This window comes from Gouania willdenowi, chromosome 6 (genome assembly GCF_900634775.1).
Source record: "Gouania willdenowi chromosome 6, fGouWil2.1, whole genome shotgun sequence".
Lineage (NCBI taxonomy): Eukaryota > Metazoa > Chordata > Actinopteri > Blenniiformes > Gobiesocidae > Gouania > Gouania willdenowi.
In genome coordinates this window covers 37,901,752-37,916,755 of record NC_041049.1, presented here as the reverse complement: position 1 = coordinate 37,916,755, position 15,004 = coordinate 37,901,752, and the positions used below count along the sequence as shown (strand labels likewise).

At 40.6% G+C, this 15,004-nt stretch overlaps 1 protein-coding gene across 1 annotated transcript in view; it reads right to left on the bottom strand.

The window, feature by feature from the left end:
* Positions 1-680: 680 nt before the first annotated feature.
* The window catches only part of cfdp1 (craniofacial development protein 1), a 54,809-nt gene continuing 40,485 nt past the window's right edge, over positions 681-15,004 (bottom strand). Inside the window, exons 5-7 of the mRNA XM_028448709.1 lie at positions 7,450-7,557; positions 4,864-5,022; positions 681-951 (exon numbers count right to left, since the gene is read on the bottom strand). Coding sequence (XP_028304510.1) covers positions 861-951; positions 4,864-5,022; positions 7,450-7,557 — 358 coding nt within the window. The 3' untranslated portion in view covers positions 681-860. The remainder of the gene's footprint in view (positions 952-4,863; positions 5,023-7,449; positions 7,558-15,004) is intronic.

Here is a 15,004-nt window from a genome sequence, read left to right as displayed (position 1 = left end):
ATTAAGCACGTACTCTGCAATAAAATATCCTTTTACTTTTCAAAATAAAAAACTTCAGATTATATTTCAAGTAACTACATCACCAGAATGTCATGTGTAAAAACAAAATCACATTCACTATATTGTTTCCTCTCATACTGTAACTACACTGTAACCTGCAGCAACTTTGACTCAGTTCATGTTTTACTGGTGCAGTTTTATCTCTTCTCTGTTGGCTGTTGCTAAAAACATGGCTATGACAAATTTAGAGAGCCCAACCTTCTTGTACACCTTCGTTAGGAGCACTGACATGTTTATCTGTTTATTGTTCCATTTATAACACATACAATTAACTGCGTTCTCGCGCAACTATATAAATATCGCAAGAACTCCTGTGTCTTGTGAAGTCACAGTCGTCCAACTGGAGTGCATCGTGGCGCAATCAAAACGCAACCGGTGGGGATTACCAGACGGCGGAGCAAACCCAGATCGTTGTCGTGGCGCAGCGGAGACCTATCCAGTGAAAACCCCCAGCTAGACTTGTGTGTGTGGGAATGTGCACGCCGTCGTTTGTACAAGAATCTGTTTTCGGTAGCCAGTTAAATCTACAAAATGCAGCACAGTCTGTTCAACGTCTCGCTAACACGAACCGCTAGAACGCATTGTAATCGTGTCGCAAACAAGTGTCATTCTACTCTGGCTTTTATTTAGACACCTTTATTGATTAAAATAAAGTTTGCTGCTCAGATTTCTTCAAAATGAGCATTTAAAGAATAACTTAATAGAAACAGTTTGATGTTCATATCATGTGAAATAAAACAGTGACGTCACTTTAGCAGATCGCGAAACATCTCAAGGAGCGTTGCTTCACGTTTGCGCTCTCATTGCTTCATGTTGCTCAGTCGAACAGCCTTTTCTCTCTCGAACTGGCGATGATCAACACGCTCCAAGAAGTTTTTGCGTTCCACATACCTGGAACACAGAGGAGACACTGATCCATCACCACTCACACTAAAGGGAAGTGTTGGAGCTCCATCACCTGAGGACCATCATGACTCATAACCCTAACCCTAATGCTGTGTGATATAACAATGTATATGCTCATGTTATATAACGATACATATTGTAGCACGATAAATATATGGTAGTAGGACATAAAAATGTCTAGCGTACAATATAACCCTCTATGGTTTATATAGCTAATTTATTTATTTAATTTTTATTTCGCTTTGCAACATACAAGACAATACACAGGAACAAACAACCCGACAGCATACACCCAGGGAACAGTATTTAAATTTTTGCTACAGTATAGGTGTGTGGGACGAAGAGAGGATTTTTTTTATATTAAAAACAAAATAAGATATACCAATAATGATGGTAATATTATTATTATTAACATAATAAATAAATAATAAAATCTACACTATCTCAGCTGGCAGTGCCAGTGCCCAACGAAACCAAGAGGCCCAACCCAGCAGACGCGAGGGGGTCACGACACCCACGCCCACTCCACCCCATTTCTTATGCCAATTTTTTTTCTTCCTCTCTTTCTTTTTTTCCTCTTTCCCTCCCTGTCCAGGTCTCCTTTCAGGCACTGAGCCACCGCCAGTCCTAATCAGGAGACGGCCAACCCAGAGCTGCTAAGGTCCCATGTGGGGTGTAGCTTCCAGAACCTTTTGGGAGGAAGTTTACCCTCTAGCTTTATGGTTGACCCAGACAGACAAGTTAATAATGTGAGAGGGCCAGAAAGAAGAGGACACGCCGCGGTCCCCCGCCCCCCACATCCCCAAGCACCAAAGCGAAGCTCCAGAACATGTACATTCCATAAACAGTAAAAAATAATTAAAAAAATACAAAATAAATGAAAATTAAAAAATTAAATAAATGAATAAAAAAAATTGGGAAAAATGATAAAGTACAATTTACATAATCCAATATATAATAAATATGTATATAATATCCATGATACAATAACGAAATACATATATCATATATAGCTTATTATATAGCTAATTTAATGTGCGTGGTCTTGGTCCCACTCAGTAGCTAAAATATGATGAAACAGGCTAATCTACTCACAGCAATGCTGCTTCTTTGCAGTAGCATGTTTACGTCACCCAGAGATACTAGTTTACAGCACCGTTAGAGGAGCAAGTTGGTTCCGGTCCATGGGACTGAAGTAGGTCCTCCTTGTGTAAGCCACCATCAGCAATTCAAGCTATGCCCACTGTCAACCACCGGGATGGGTTGGTCAGATACTGCTTAATTGTACATCATTAAATACTGGCTGGTGCCGTGCATGGACATGAGTGTTAAGTGTTTTGTCTCGAGCCACAAAAATGCACAAAATGAATACTATGGTATGTGGAGGAAAAATGCTGCTCTTTTTTTTACCGAGATTGCATCCCCCGGAGTGACCGGAATCATCAATTAGTGTGGTTACAAATTGTGTCACAACAGCCAATATTACTCTTCTAAGCAAAATAGCGGAAAACGTTTCTCACAAATGAAAGTGTTAATTTATCTCCTGCTGCTCTAGAAGGACTTTTAAAGAATATAACCTAACCTAAACCTCTACTATCATATATGATCTTTGATGGAGTAAAATTCACTACAGGTACAATTTAAAACGATAAGAGTGGCAATTATTGTTGATTTTTGCGCCCCTGGTGGCATTTCCATATACACATATTCAAATCAGATCGCATGACAGTATACCAAAATTTCCGGTTTATAATCTGCTACTTTTTTCCCATGCTTTGAACCTTGCGGCTTAAATAGTGACAGGGCTAATTTCTTGCTGGGGTGCGAGGCGGGACTGGGCTCGTGCCGCAGCTGGAGGAGCAGCCGCCGCCCTCCTCTCCCCGCCGTGCCGGTAGCGCTACCTCCTACTCCCTGGCGGGGTTGGGTGGACGGGCAACCCGACCAGCGTTGGGCAGTGTCCGGAGATAGAGAAGCTTACGTAAGGAGGACGGACAGAGGGAGACGGAGAAAAAGAAATGATTAACAGCATAAGGTTGCCAAATCACCACGTTTAGTTTGTTCAGAAGCAGTCGCGTCTGATGCAGATGCAGGGCAGTGAGGAAAAGGAAACTCATCAGTTGAAACTGGTTGAAACATGGAAATCCCTGTTAAACTTAACATGCGTACAGCAGCCCGCCTACCTGCCTGTTCTGATTGGCCGAGTCGTCTGAACGCACCCTCATCAGCCAATAGAGTGCGGCCTATGTTACGCTGCGGTCTTCATGTGTATTTCCCCTAGAAAATTGCTAAATTATTGGAATGCCGCCCATATAACGGTGGGCTTTATAGCCCGGAAATTGTGGTATGTAGTAAAAGTCAGGAATATTCCTTCATTGAGAAGATTCTTAAAGAAGTACCATTTATTTTGGGATTTTTTTGTTCTGTTGTTAAACTTCCACAAACACTGATACACCGTCAGGCACGTACAGTCAGGGTAGGCAAGGTAGGCAGTGCCTACCCAGGGTGAATTGAAATGAATGACATATTCATTAAAAAAAAAAAAAAAGTAAAAATTTGTTTATTATTTTTTTTTAAATCATAATTTTTTTTTTTTTCAGTTTTCGATAGCCTACAGTACCTATAAGTTTGAAAGTGTCAGCATTTTTGTGCTTTTCATAGCCCAAATGAGTGACTAAACATCGCTATGCGCCTATTTCCTGGAACGGCAGAGATGCTGCACACTCCTGTATTACGAGGAGGAGGACACACCTCTCCCAAAGGCACACTGCTGCTCTACCTTTAGTGGCTAAAGTTTAGCCCCATATCACGTGAACGGATGTTTGCGCATGCGCAGTCAAATCCCCACGGACCCACTATGAAAAACCGTTTACGCAAAAAGGCAAATCGCTGCCCTGCCTTTGGACGTAACCGTGCTATGTTAATCCAATACGTATGCACAGTGCATAGTGAATACAAAACAGATATCACGTGGCCGCCCGGGCGGGATTACACTACAGGTTGGATGACAGCGATGGAGAGGATAAATACATTTTCACAACTTTCTTTTGAAGAAAAGCGACAGCTTTTAAAAGATGGGAGACCAACACCTGAGCTACCAGACCTTCAGCAAAAGAAAGGTCAGAAAAGTGTGTGGACTTTCCAAAGTGAATGGTACAGACGGAAGGAATGGCTTTGTGCAGACGTGGTTTCAGCACCACAGGCAGCTCCGCCGTCCGAGTCGTTGTCATTTTTTCCGTGTTTCCAACACAAACAACGGATGCGCTGCTGTGACATGATATATATCTTGTTGGGAGAGGAGGCTATATTGAAAATTGTCATTGGTGTCTCATAATGATTGCACATGCATAATGACAGCATGTGCAGACAAGGGGGAAAAAACAGACAGGAAAAAAAAAAACAAAAAAAATAGTCATTTGTGGTCTTGATTTGCAACGCCGTGCCTACCCAACCCTAGTGGTCACGGCACGTCACTGTACACCGTGTAATATTCTCTGCACTAGACCTTTACACCGTGATGGAAATTTTTCATATCCAATTGTTGTGAATCTGCTCCTCTCAGTATTGATATGAAATAACTGAAGTAAGTAGCCTTAGTCCAAAGCTTTGAAATTATATTTGGAAAATGCTGCTGCAAAAATCAGAAATTGGTCACAAAATCCTATAAGTGCTGAGAAATAGGAAAAAGGTCATGTTACCACTTTATTTATAGGAACCATTTTTATATATAATAAAATTTAAAAAAATAGCAATTTTCGTTAAATTTCATGAAATTTAAAGGAAGAAATACCAACTCAGGATATAAATCTACCTATATCGTGATATAGAATTTTTTCCATATCGCACAGCACTATAACCTCAGGTGATTGATGATGGATCCTCAGAAGGTGAAATTCGTACCCGTCTCGGCCTCTGTTGTGGATAGCCAGCTCCTCAGTGATGCCCTCCTCTGATTTAAAAGCATCCCAGTCCATCTTGGACTTCTCCAACGTGCTGATCTTAGGTTTCTTTCCCCCGATGTGACCCAGGAGGGTGGAGATACCTGCAGGCCGCTTAGAGCTAAGAAGATACAGAGGAGACAGAAAGATTAGAGAGACCTCAGCATCAACATATGAAAATATGAACACATGAACAGTCTTCTCCGTCTAAACACAATAACTGCTACTACATGTCATTATGTTGTTACATTAACTCACTCAGTGCCATTGACAAGAAAACTCGTCATTTCAAATCCAAACGCTCAGTGCCATTGACGAGATAACTCGTCATTTGTGTTTTTTCACAGGGATTACAAGAAAACACTCTGGCAGAGGTTCTTCATCAATATCTAAGCTGTGGAGTGTTGTAGTGACCAACTGTGCCCTGAAGATGGCAGCAGTACACCTTTAGATGAGAAATTAGCCACTGATGCTACCATTAGCTGGGGGGGAGAAGTAGGAACGAGTGACATTATAGCGCTGGTTAAAGTGATATTGTGAAATATCCAGCAGCTCACAGCTCCACATACTAACACAAAACATGTGTGGACATGAGTGAATTATTGATAGTGTTGCGATGGTGAGATAAAACCATCGACTAACAGGGCTAAACGGGTCATCGCTGCATGTCAGGAGGAGCGGGGGGTGGTGGTGGTACAAAATACCAATAGGTGACACGTAGGAGGTAGCAGCACACTTTTGGATGAGAGGTCATCCGTGCTCAGTAGATCTCAGAGGGAGAGGCGTTTACGAGACTGAAAATGGCGCTATGTATGAGAGTTGACGTTCCCAGCAGCGCACACTCGACCAGAGCACGTGTGGAACTCATGGATAGTGTGGCGATGGTGAGATAACACCATAAAAAAATGGGGATGCATGTCCGGGAGGAGGAGGAAGTTGTGTGTGCAGACTGAAGGAGAGAAACTTGGAGGAATGCCAAAATACAGTAAGAAATCCATTCAACGCTGACCAAGACAGCAAAATAATAATAATTTTGCCATCAAAAGCCCGGTCTCAGTTTTTTTTTTTTTTTTTTTTTAAATATAAGGAAACAATGTTCAGATGTTAGAGTTGTCACTAAAGCAAAAACAAAAAAAAAAATAGCTTTAAAGTCACTGACAGGGTTTTTTTTTTAGAAAAAAGGCTGTTTTCTCAGATTTTTGCTCTGAAACTGAAGATTTGTGTAAAACTTGCTCTATTCAACTGCCGATTACAAAAACAACGAAATGAGCCAGAAACAAATTTCTTTTTTAATGAAAGTAGAGACTTCAATCTTTCAGAATCTGCTGTCAGATTTCAGATAGTCATAGGAGAAAATATTCTGTGGGTCTTTAAAAATCAGTCAAAATGCTCAAAAACGGCTTGAGGGGGTTTGAAAATCTGAGAATGGCTGACACTGAATGAGTTAAACACACTGACTACTAGGGTTGGGCATTGTTTGGATTTTACCGATTCTGATTCCGATTCTCACTTTCGATTCCTGTTCTAAATGATTCTCGATTCCGATTCTTTGGGTTGTGCAGGTCACAGATTTCACGGAATAATTTTTTAATTTGAAAAAGCCTTTACACAGGTATTTTTTATTAATTCACTTAGTTGATACAGTTTAATTTGGTTGCTGTAATGTAACTAGGGTATTCATTTACAAAGGTTCCCAACTGTAACTGTAAAAGTGAAACTTGCTGAAATAAAATACAAACAAGTTGGCAGCAGTCTAAAAAAACAAAGAGCTATTGGAGTCTAATGCCACAAAAAAACACCACCTTAAAAAGAAAATAGACTAATATTAGACCTCTTTTCAGTTATTTGGTTCATTCTGCACTTTCGCGACTTGCGACGATGACTCGCTGGTGACGACATATTCCAAGATGGCGGCGGCTCAGACTACAGCCGACACTATTTAATAAGAGCCTTAAAAGACATTGATATAACGAAAAGAGTGGATGGACAGAGACATGCGGACTTTCACACGGACTTATTAAACTCACACGGACCTCGGTAAACGGAACAGGCTTCACCGGTCGGCTGGCACTTGGACCCGGAGGCAGGGTAAATGCATCCCCGTACTGCTGCACAGGGTGTAATATCACCAGTTTATCATTTTACCAGTTGTTAAAGCTACTATCTTTACCAGGGAGCAACTATTTATTCCTGGTGATTGTTTTCCCGAGTTTTACTGGGCTTTTTACCGATGATTAGTTCCTATCTCCCTTTCGCTCCGCGGTCCAAACTGAAACCGTAGACAGAAACACACAGGCCGACTCCTATTTGGAACCGGTTCTTGGTGCCCAACCCAATTGACTACCCAGACACTCATCACATGTTTGTCTCTAAAATGGTTAAAACATCATTATTTTATTTGACAAAATCTACAAAAAAAGATTTAAAGATGAAGAGCTCATTAATGTTGACCTGCTGCTCCTCATCATCACTCACAGACCAAAAAGAACACTGTTATTAAAACAAAGGTGATCAGTTTTTCAGTTAGTCATGAAACAGTGGAGGTCACCTGACAGCAGGAGGTCGATCCTGATTGGATGGTTGGTCCTCAGAGTTACTCTGAGCTCTTTGGAAGGACTTTGCCTCTCTGGAGTCAGCGGACACTTCTTTGTTTACCCTGAATCAAACAAACAAACAAACACAAGCTCTGCCTTGATTCTGTAAACATGAAGTAACACTCATTTAAAGTATTTATTATTTAAGGTTAGATTGGTTTACTTCAGCAGCACAATAACAAACAAGAGCCCTGAGAGAATCAAACCTGTTCTTCTCCAGATATTATCAGTTATCTGATCAATGATCCTGATCGTTTATACTTCAAAGGTTTGAAACAAATGTATATTCCCATGTCGGAAATTAGTGAGGGTCACGGGTCATTTGTCCCTCAATTTAGCCAAGAACGCCCCCTAAAAACCTTGTTCCACGGGCCAAAACTGCCTGTATGTTGTCAACTTATTCTCTGGAGCGAAACGCTGTTCACGGCAGCTCCGTAGCGAAGCCTCCGCGGCAGCGGTGGGCAGCACCGCCGCTTCCGCCCCTCAACCCTCACACACCCACAGACGACCTGAAGCTGCCGAGCTGCGATACATCATGGACCGTTACTTGTTTAAGACCAGACAACCATCCAACAAAGTGAACCAGTCCAAGTTCCTCCGTCAGATCCACCCAAAGTTCCACAAACACGGGGGCAGAGATGAACCCGCAGCAACGATTATGAACTGAAAACTCAACTAAAGCTAACTATGCTAAGCTAACACCGATACACACCCTGGGCTAAGAGCTAACGCTAACCACTCCATATAAATAATAGAGTAAAGTAAAAAGTACACGTCTTACTGTCATAGAGCCACAGATTTGTTTATGGTCAGATTTAACACCTGTATTAAAGGATAAAAGCTAAATATGTCACACATTGTGTGAAATAAATGTTAGCATAATATTAATGTCACTATTCATTCGTCCCAACTTGTGAAACGCAATATTTTTTAATTATATTTCATGCGTTCACAGACAAAGCTTGTCCCATTAGACTAAAGTAACTATTGTGATTATTACACCTAAATATACTAAATGATTAAATCATCAGCTTGTTCTGGTTTAATTATAGGAAATCAGAGTTATTTATCAATCATAAATTTATGTAACTATCAGATAAATGAAACAAGATTCAGCAACAGTAAAAACACTGATGGAGTTATTTTTGCTTTTCATGTGCTTTTTTTTTTTTTTTAGAAAATATTTTAAGTGAGGAAATGAATGAATTACTTACAATAACACTAATAAAGTGATCCACATGCACTGATATATTCCATAAAATATCAGCTCATGAGCTCTTGGAGTCAGCAGCTATTGTAGCCTTTTTTAATGTGTCTAATGTTGATGTATTCATATTTATTTGTGTTTGTAAGGAACCTGTTTACACTAAGTTGGGTATTACTTTATTTATTTATCGTGGTGTTTATCGTTATCGTGATAAATACCAGAAAATATCGGGATAATTTTTTTAGTCCATATCGCCCATCACTAGTGTTTGGTTAATATTTGGTCAGAATCATTGTATTTTTGACAAAAAATGGAAATTTGCTCCCTTACATCTCTCTCAATGTTCAAATCCCATTTGAAAACTCACCTTTTTAACCAGTGTAAGGGCAATATTGGTTAATTAGGTTTACAAATACATTTACTCATAGACCTTATTCTTTTTAAGGCTTTAAGTTGTGACTCTTCATTTCTGCTGTCTCATGTCTCCTGCTCTCTTGTCGAGGTCAGCCACATGCTTCCCAAAACACATCTTATCCCTCAAGGCTAGGCACAAAGGCACCCTTTTGGTGAGAGACACACACACTCACATAGTCACACAAACACATTCTCCGAATGAACAGAACAAACTGACTTGTCCTCCTCCCTGTTGCTTCTTTCTTATCTGTCGGGGGGGTAGGACGGTTAAACGGTGTAAAAAATGTGTGTGAAAAACTTTTTAGGCAGTCTTGCTTTTTCCTCTGCCGGAGCCTTTTGACCATCCTTGTTGTGGGCTGCCTTTCATTCTTACAGGATGGAAGCTTCTTTGTACTCTTTTCATTTAGTTTTATAATAAATCTTTTTTATATAAAATCATCACGCTTCGACTGAACTCCATCATTCATCCAGAGCAATAAATCATGTCTCCAAATGAGGTCAACCGCTAATTTGCCGTGACAAATTGGCGATCACGAACAGGATCCATCTTCTGCTCTTGGGGGGCTTCTGCCGCTGACCGGTACCGGAGAGCGGACGCACTTAAAACCCAAAGCCAGGTTTTGGCATGGGACTCCGAGTCTGCCCCGCGGTGGTCTAGCTCCTGGAAAGAGACTGGACCGCGAATCATCGGTTGATCTTCAAACACCAATTCGGACTAATAAGGTGAAGTTCCCTATATTTTTCTTCGGGCTCTGGATATTTTTGTTCAGGCATCTAGGACGGCCGGTCATTATTTACTTTGATTTTGTTCAGGAACCTCCATGAGGTCCTGCCCATAGGATAGACAGGCAACCAAAGTTTCCGAAACACCCCGGTGCCATGTACCAAGTTCACCTCTGTACCGATATCAAAATAGATTAAAACCCAACCCTAACCTGATCCAATAAACTGTAGTGAAGACTACAGGGAGTAAAACACTAATAATGGGGATCAAACAGACAGATGAAGATATCAGTGGCATATTATTGGATAAGTTAGTACTATTTATAGAAAATGAGAATAATCCAATAAACAAATAATATATGCATGCGCATATACAATCTCGGTATGATGTGAACTCGGATCATGAAACCGGCAAACTTTCGGTGAGTTTTACTTTTTTTTTTAATTCTTTGTTTTTTATTTTTGTTTAAACGTGTGAATGGAATCAGATTTCTCCCTTTGTTTGTTTGGCTTTAATGCTTTCATTTTTGACGTGTATCAGCTGCTCTGTCTTCTGTGCGTTTCGGCTTCTCTCTCAGCTGAATGTACGGATATTAGCTGCACTTTGAGCCCTGTTTTCAATGTGAGCGCCTCGGTCATGACGTGTGCTAAACCCCGTGCACGCGTGTAACATGCACACAAGAAGAAACACACACAGAGAGAGAGAGAGAGAGAAAGAGAAAGAGAGAGAGAGAGAGAAAGAAAGACACACACACACACACAAACAGAGAGATAGACACAGAGAGATGATTTACACATACACACACACTGTTGGACTCTATCCAGGCTTAGCGCCCCTTATTGGCCAGTTTAGTGAAAGGTCACTTGATTAAGACACTACATACTTGTAATACGGTCTGCATAGCAAAGCCATTGCAACACAAACACTATTTTTATTTTAAATTTCATTTGATTTCATGTTTGATATATCTGGGTTCCACTCTAAAATGCAACACACACTCAAACACACACACACAGATGAATACAGTATTTAATTTTATTTTAATATTACTGTTATCATCATTATTATTATTTTTTATTATTTTATTGTTAGTTTCTGTTGGCTTTGCGGTTGTCCCTGAAGAAACAACATCTTCAATGAAAGCTCTTAATGAATGAAATCACCTTCAACCCTTATGCTAATGAAATGTCAACATCATTCAAAGGACCAAGCTTCAGAAGGAAATCGACTATCAAAGGACTCAACTCTCCCATTCAGCAAAGCAATGCTGTAACAAAATGACTCTTCATCGTCTATGGAATGGGCCAATGCTGGGATTAACACATCCTGCCCCATCATCAAAGACTGAGAACCTGTGGGAGTCGGAGTTGGTTGGACACATTATTTATCTTTGCTTTAATTCATTATGTTGCTCATTTATTTACACTGCTTTTGCCTTTATGAGAAAGACAAACAAAAGGGAGGAAAATAGTGTTACTAATGGTTTTGTTTTTGTTTGCTTTTCTTTCCTTTTATTTTCTTGTTGAGGGGAGGCCCCCAACAATGCAAGATATGGTTACATTCGTTGAAGAAAGAGCCGAGCCCTCTGTTGTGCTGCCTCAGCTTTTGGAGCTGAAGTTTTATTGGTCATGATATTTTTGAGCTCGCACGTTTTTCTTCTTTGTTATTTCTGAACGATTCTTCTTTTACCCTTTTGTTTTTACTCAATTTCAGGAAAATTGAGACAGAGATTGAGGACTGCAGCCTCAACCAAGTTTACATTTTGACATTTAAAAAAAAAAAAAAAAAGATAAATCTTGCGATCCTTTATTTTGAAAGGGTAAACGTTGAACGAGTCTCCGGTTGTTTGGATTTTTTCTAAGTCCGGAAATATAAACCGTTGAGAGAGGTTCCTTTAGTTGTTATATGCGACTTTCAGTTGAACCGTTTGTTTGTCTTGTACTTGTTTCTAGCGGGCGTGATAGAGGCTCACCGTTATTGGAGGAAAATAAATTATTTTTTTTCTCTGACAGTCGGGTTGAGCTTTGTGGTTATTACTACTTTAATTGAGCTGTGTGTTATTACGGACGGTGTTCCGAACCACTGGCCGGTGTTTTAAGTGCCTGATCAGCACAGAACGGACCGTGGGACATTTATGGGCAACAATCAAAGTTAATCGGCCCCCAAAGGGGAAGTGAAAAGGAGCGTACCTCTTAATTAATCAGATGAAGAATGTTGTGAAAAGTAACCTATTTGGGTTGAATACACGTGAAAAGCAATTGATCAACGCTAAAAGGTTGCCAAGCATGGGGGGGCAGTAAGAGCTCATTGACCCCGAGAGATGAGGTGGACTGGCTATCGCCGCTGGTGAGTTAGATGAGGCCTGCATTCTACTTAGACACTGCGCAGCAAAACCTTGTGAATGCATGGACGTGAAAATTGAGGCATGAACGTGTGCGGTGCATGAATGGCTGAATGATGACACGTTACGTATGCCTGAGAGAACCGCGTTGTAAGTGCGAATGTGCCGTGGACGTGTCATTGAGTGATTGATCGATGAATGGCTGTTTTGACTACACATGTTCCTCTGTTTCACCTTCCTTTCCTCCTGGGTTTTGATGCACTAAATCTTCTCCCTGTTTTTGCCAATTATGTAGTGGGGTGTTCAGATTTCATTGCTGCTTGTTAATGGAATTATGATTTTTGGCCTTGGGCCTTCTAAATGGTTTACCAGGTTTTAAAGGTTATTTTTCTGGGTCTTTAAAAACACCAAACGACGTTTTTAATATACAGTATAATACCACTTTCAGTGGAATGACTTGCTTTGACCTTGACTGACCTTACTGTTCATGTTCAGTCCATGTTTTTGTTGTGGTATGTGTATACTCGTTGTTGTGTACACTTGTCTATGTCTTCGTTTTAGTTGTTGTTATTGTGTTTTTTCTCCAATATACAGTACGCTGGCTGTATATTCAAAGGAGACGAATCAAATCCAACAAAAGAAAAGGGATATTTTAAATGATTCATCTAAGTCTTAATGTTTTCCTCTTTTTCTGTTTCTGAGTGATTCCGAACAGAAAATGCCACCGCCTTTTCGACTCCGATCCTGCCTCCTACAACCGTCATGCCTGGTCACTGCTACTTATGATGAAGGATGAGAATTAAAGGGAAGTATTGTCCATAACTATAACTGGGAAGCAAAGGGGAAATAGATTGAAATAGACACGTGACAATATGACATATTGTGGATGTTCTAACATCAACAAGAATAAGATTAAGTGTTCTCAACATTGGATTGGTGGCCCAATCTGGGTCGCCTGAGATTTAAAGAGGGTCCTCCTGAAATTCTTGATAATTGATAGATATAAGAGATAGTTTAAAGTTAAGAAACTTCTGAGCATTTAAGGAAGCTCTCCAAACCGTGCTATGGCTCATCACTCCTACGAATGGGATAAATGCAAAGAGGAAAAGACAATATGATTGTTCGACTCAACTTAACTTTAATTGTGTCAAACCTTAAAAGGACCAATAATCTTGCTTAAATCTGGTGGTTCAGACACAGAATAGGAGACACTTTTGCCACCAATTTAGCTTCAAAATTAAGTAAATTACGTCTCAAATAACAATTATTGGGGAAAATTTAGAAATAAATGAACTGACAAATTCAGCTCTATAAAATAATTAGGTTATGTTATTATGTGTGGAGTGTTAACATTATTCAGAATAAATAAAGGATAGATTAAGATTTCTCCTTCATAAATAAAAGATAGCAAAGAAAAACAAAACAAACAATTTAAATAAATTAATAACATGTATTTATTTGGTTAAACTTATTTGGCTTTCTCACATCTCCATGTCTCCCAATTGTATGCATTCATCTTGGGAAGACATGTGGTCACACTCCACACTTTTCCATCTGACTTGCATGCCCTTGTTAACAGTGGTTCTCAAATTGTTGCTTCTCACCAGATATCGTACCACTGGTAGTAGACGTACCACAGTTTGAGAATCACTGCAACTCCAGCTATGCTTCTCCTTGCTCCAGGAAAGGAGAATCAAATTAATACTTCCTGCTTTTCTTTCAGCCTCATATTTTCCCACTCACGTGTGAATGGGCTACAGATAACTTTGAGCTCGGCATGGCTAAAAGCTCACTAACCCACACCTAACCATTGTGTGATTGTGCAACAGCACCTTTTAGGACCGGAAATGCTCTCAGATCCTGACCTCTGACCTGTCTCTGCCTTCCTGGAAGCTAAAACTGAGTGCCAAAGCAATACTAACTATTTATTTAGTTAGTTAACTAACCGTAACATCCCATCTCTTTAAAAAAAAATTATTTTTGTTTGTTTTGTTTTTGTTTTCCCCTATGTTCTTCTGTTCAGGTACCAACCGATCCCAAGACAGGTTGCCAAGTGTGTGGAGACTACCCTTCTTCTGACAACAACCGATCATCTACACCCCGACTGGAGATGCACCGACCGGAGTTGGACCGACCCTTTCCGAGTTCAGCTGACCACCCACACAGCTGTGAAGGTCGCAGAGCGAGCCACGTGGATTCACGCATCACACTACAAGAAGGTGCCAACACCAGCCGACCCTGATCCAGAGGCGACTGGTCCAACAAAGGGAGAGCCGACATCACCACCGATCAAAGAACCGCAGTAAGGACGTGCGCCTTCGGGAGCTGTTTCTTCTTTTCGAGAGCAGTGCCAAGGATCGTTTCCTTTCCTCCGGATCGGGAGCAGTGTTGATGAGCTTTTTGTTTGCTTTGAAAGTTGCAAACGAAAAGCAAAAGGAAAAGACCTCGAGGGTCACAAAAGCTGACCTTTCTGACGAGGCATATTGTCTGTTGAAACAATTAAAATCCAACCTTGAGGACGTCGTGGGAGAAATACCGATCACAAGCTTTTCCGCTGTGATTGAAGAGGTCACAAGCCCTTCTGTTTGTGACCCAGGAGCAGACTGAAGAATCTTCATTCACCATGTCACCACTCCGCCGTTTCATGCTACTTGTGCTCTTGGTCCTGCCACCAATAAGCACGGTGGTTTTACCCATGATTCCAGTATTCTTCTGGCTGCTGGAATCCAAAGGTGCCATTGAATATACTGAACTTGAGTCAATAAATGCAAGTGTTCCTGATGTGAATGTTTCCTTTGACAGGGGTTCTAATGCTCGCAGAAA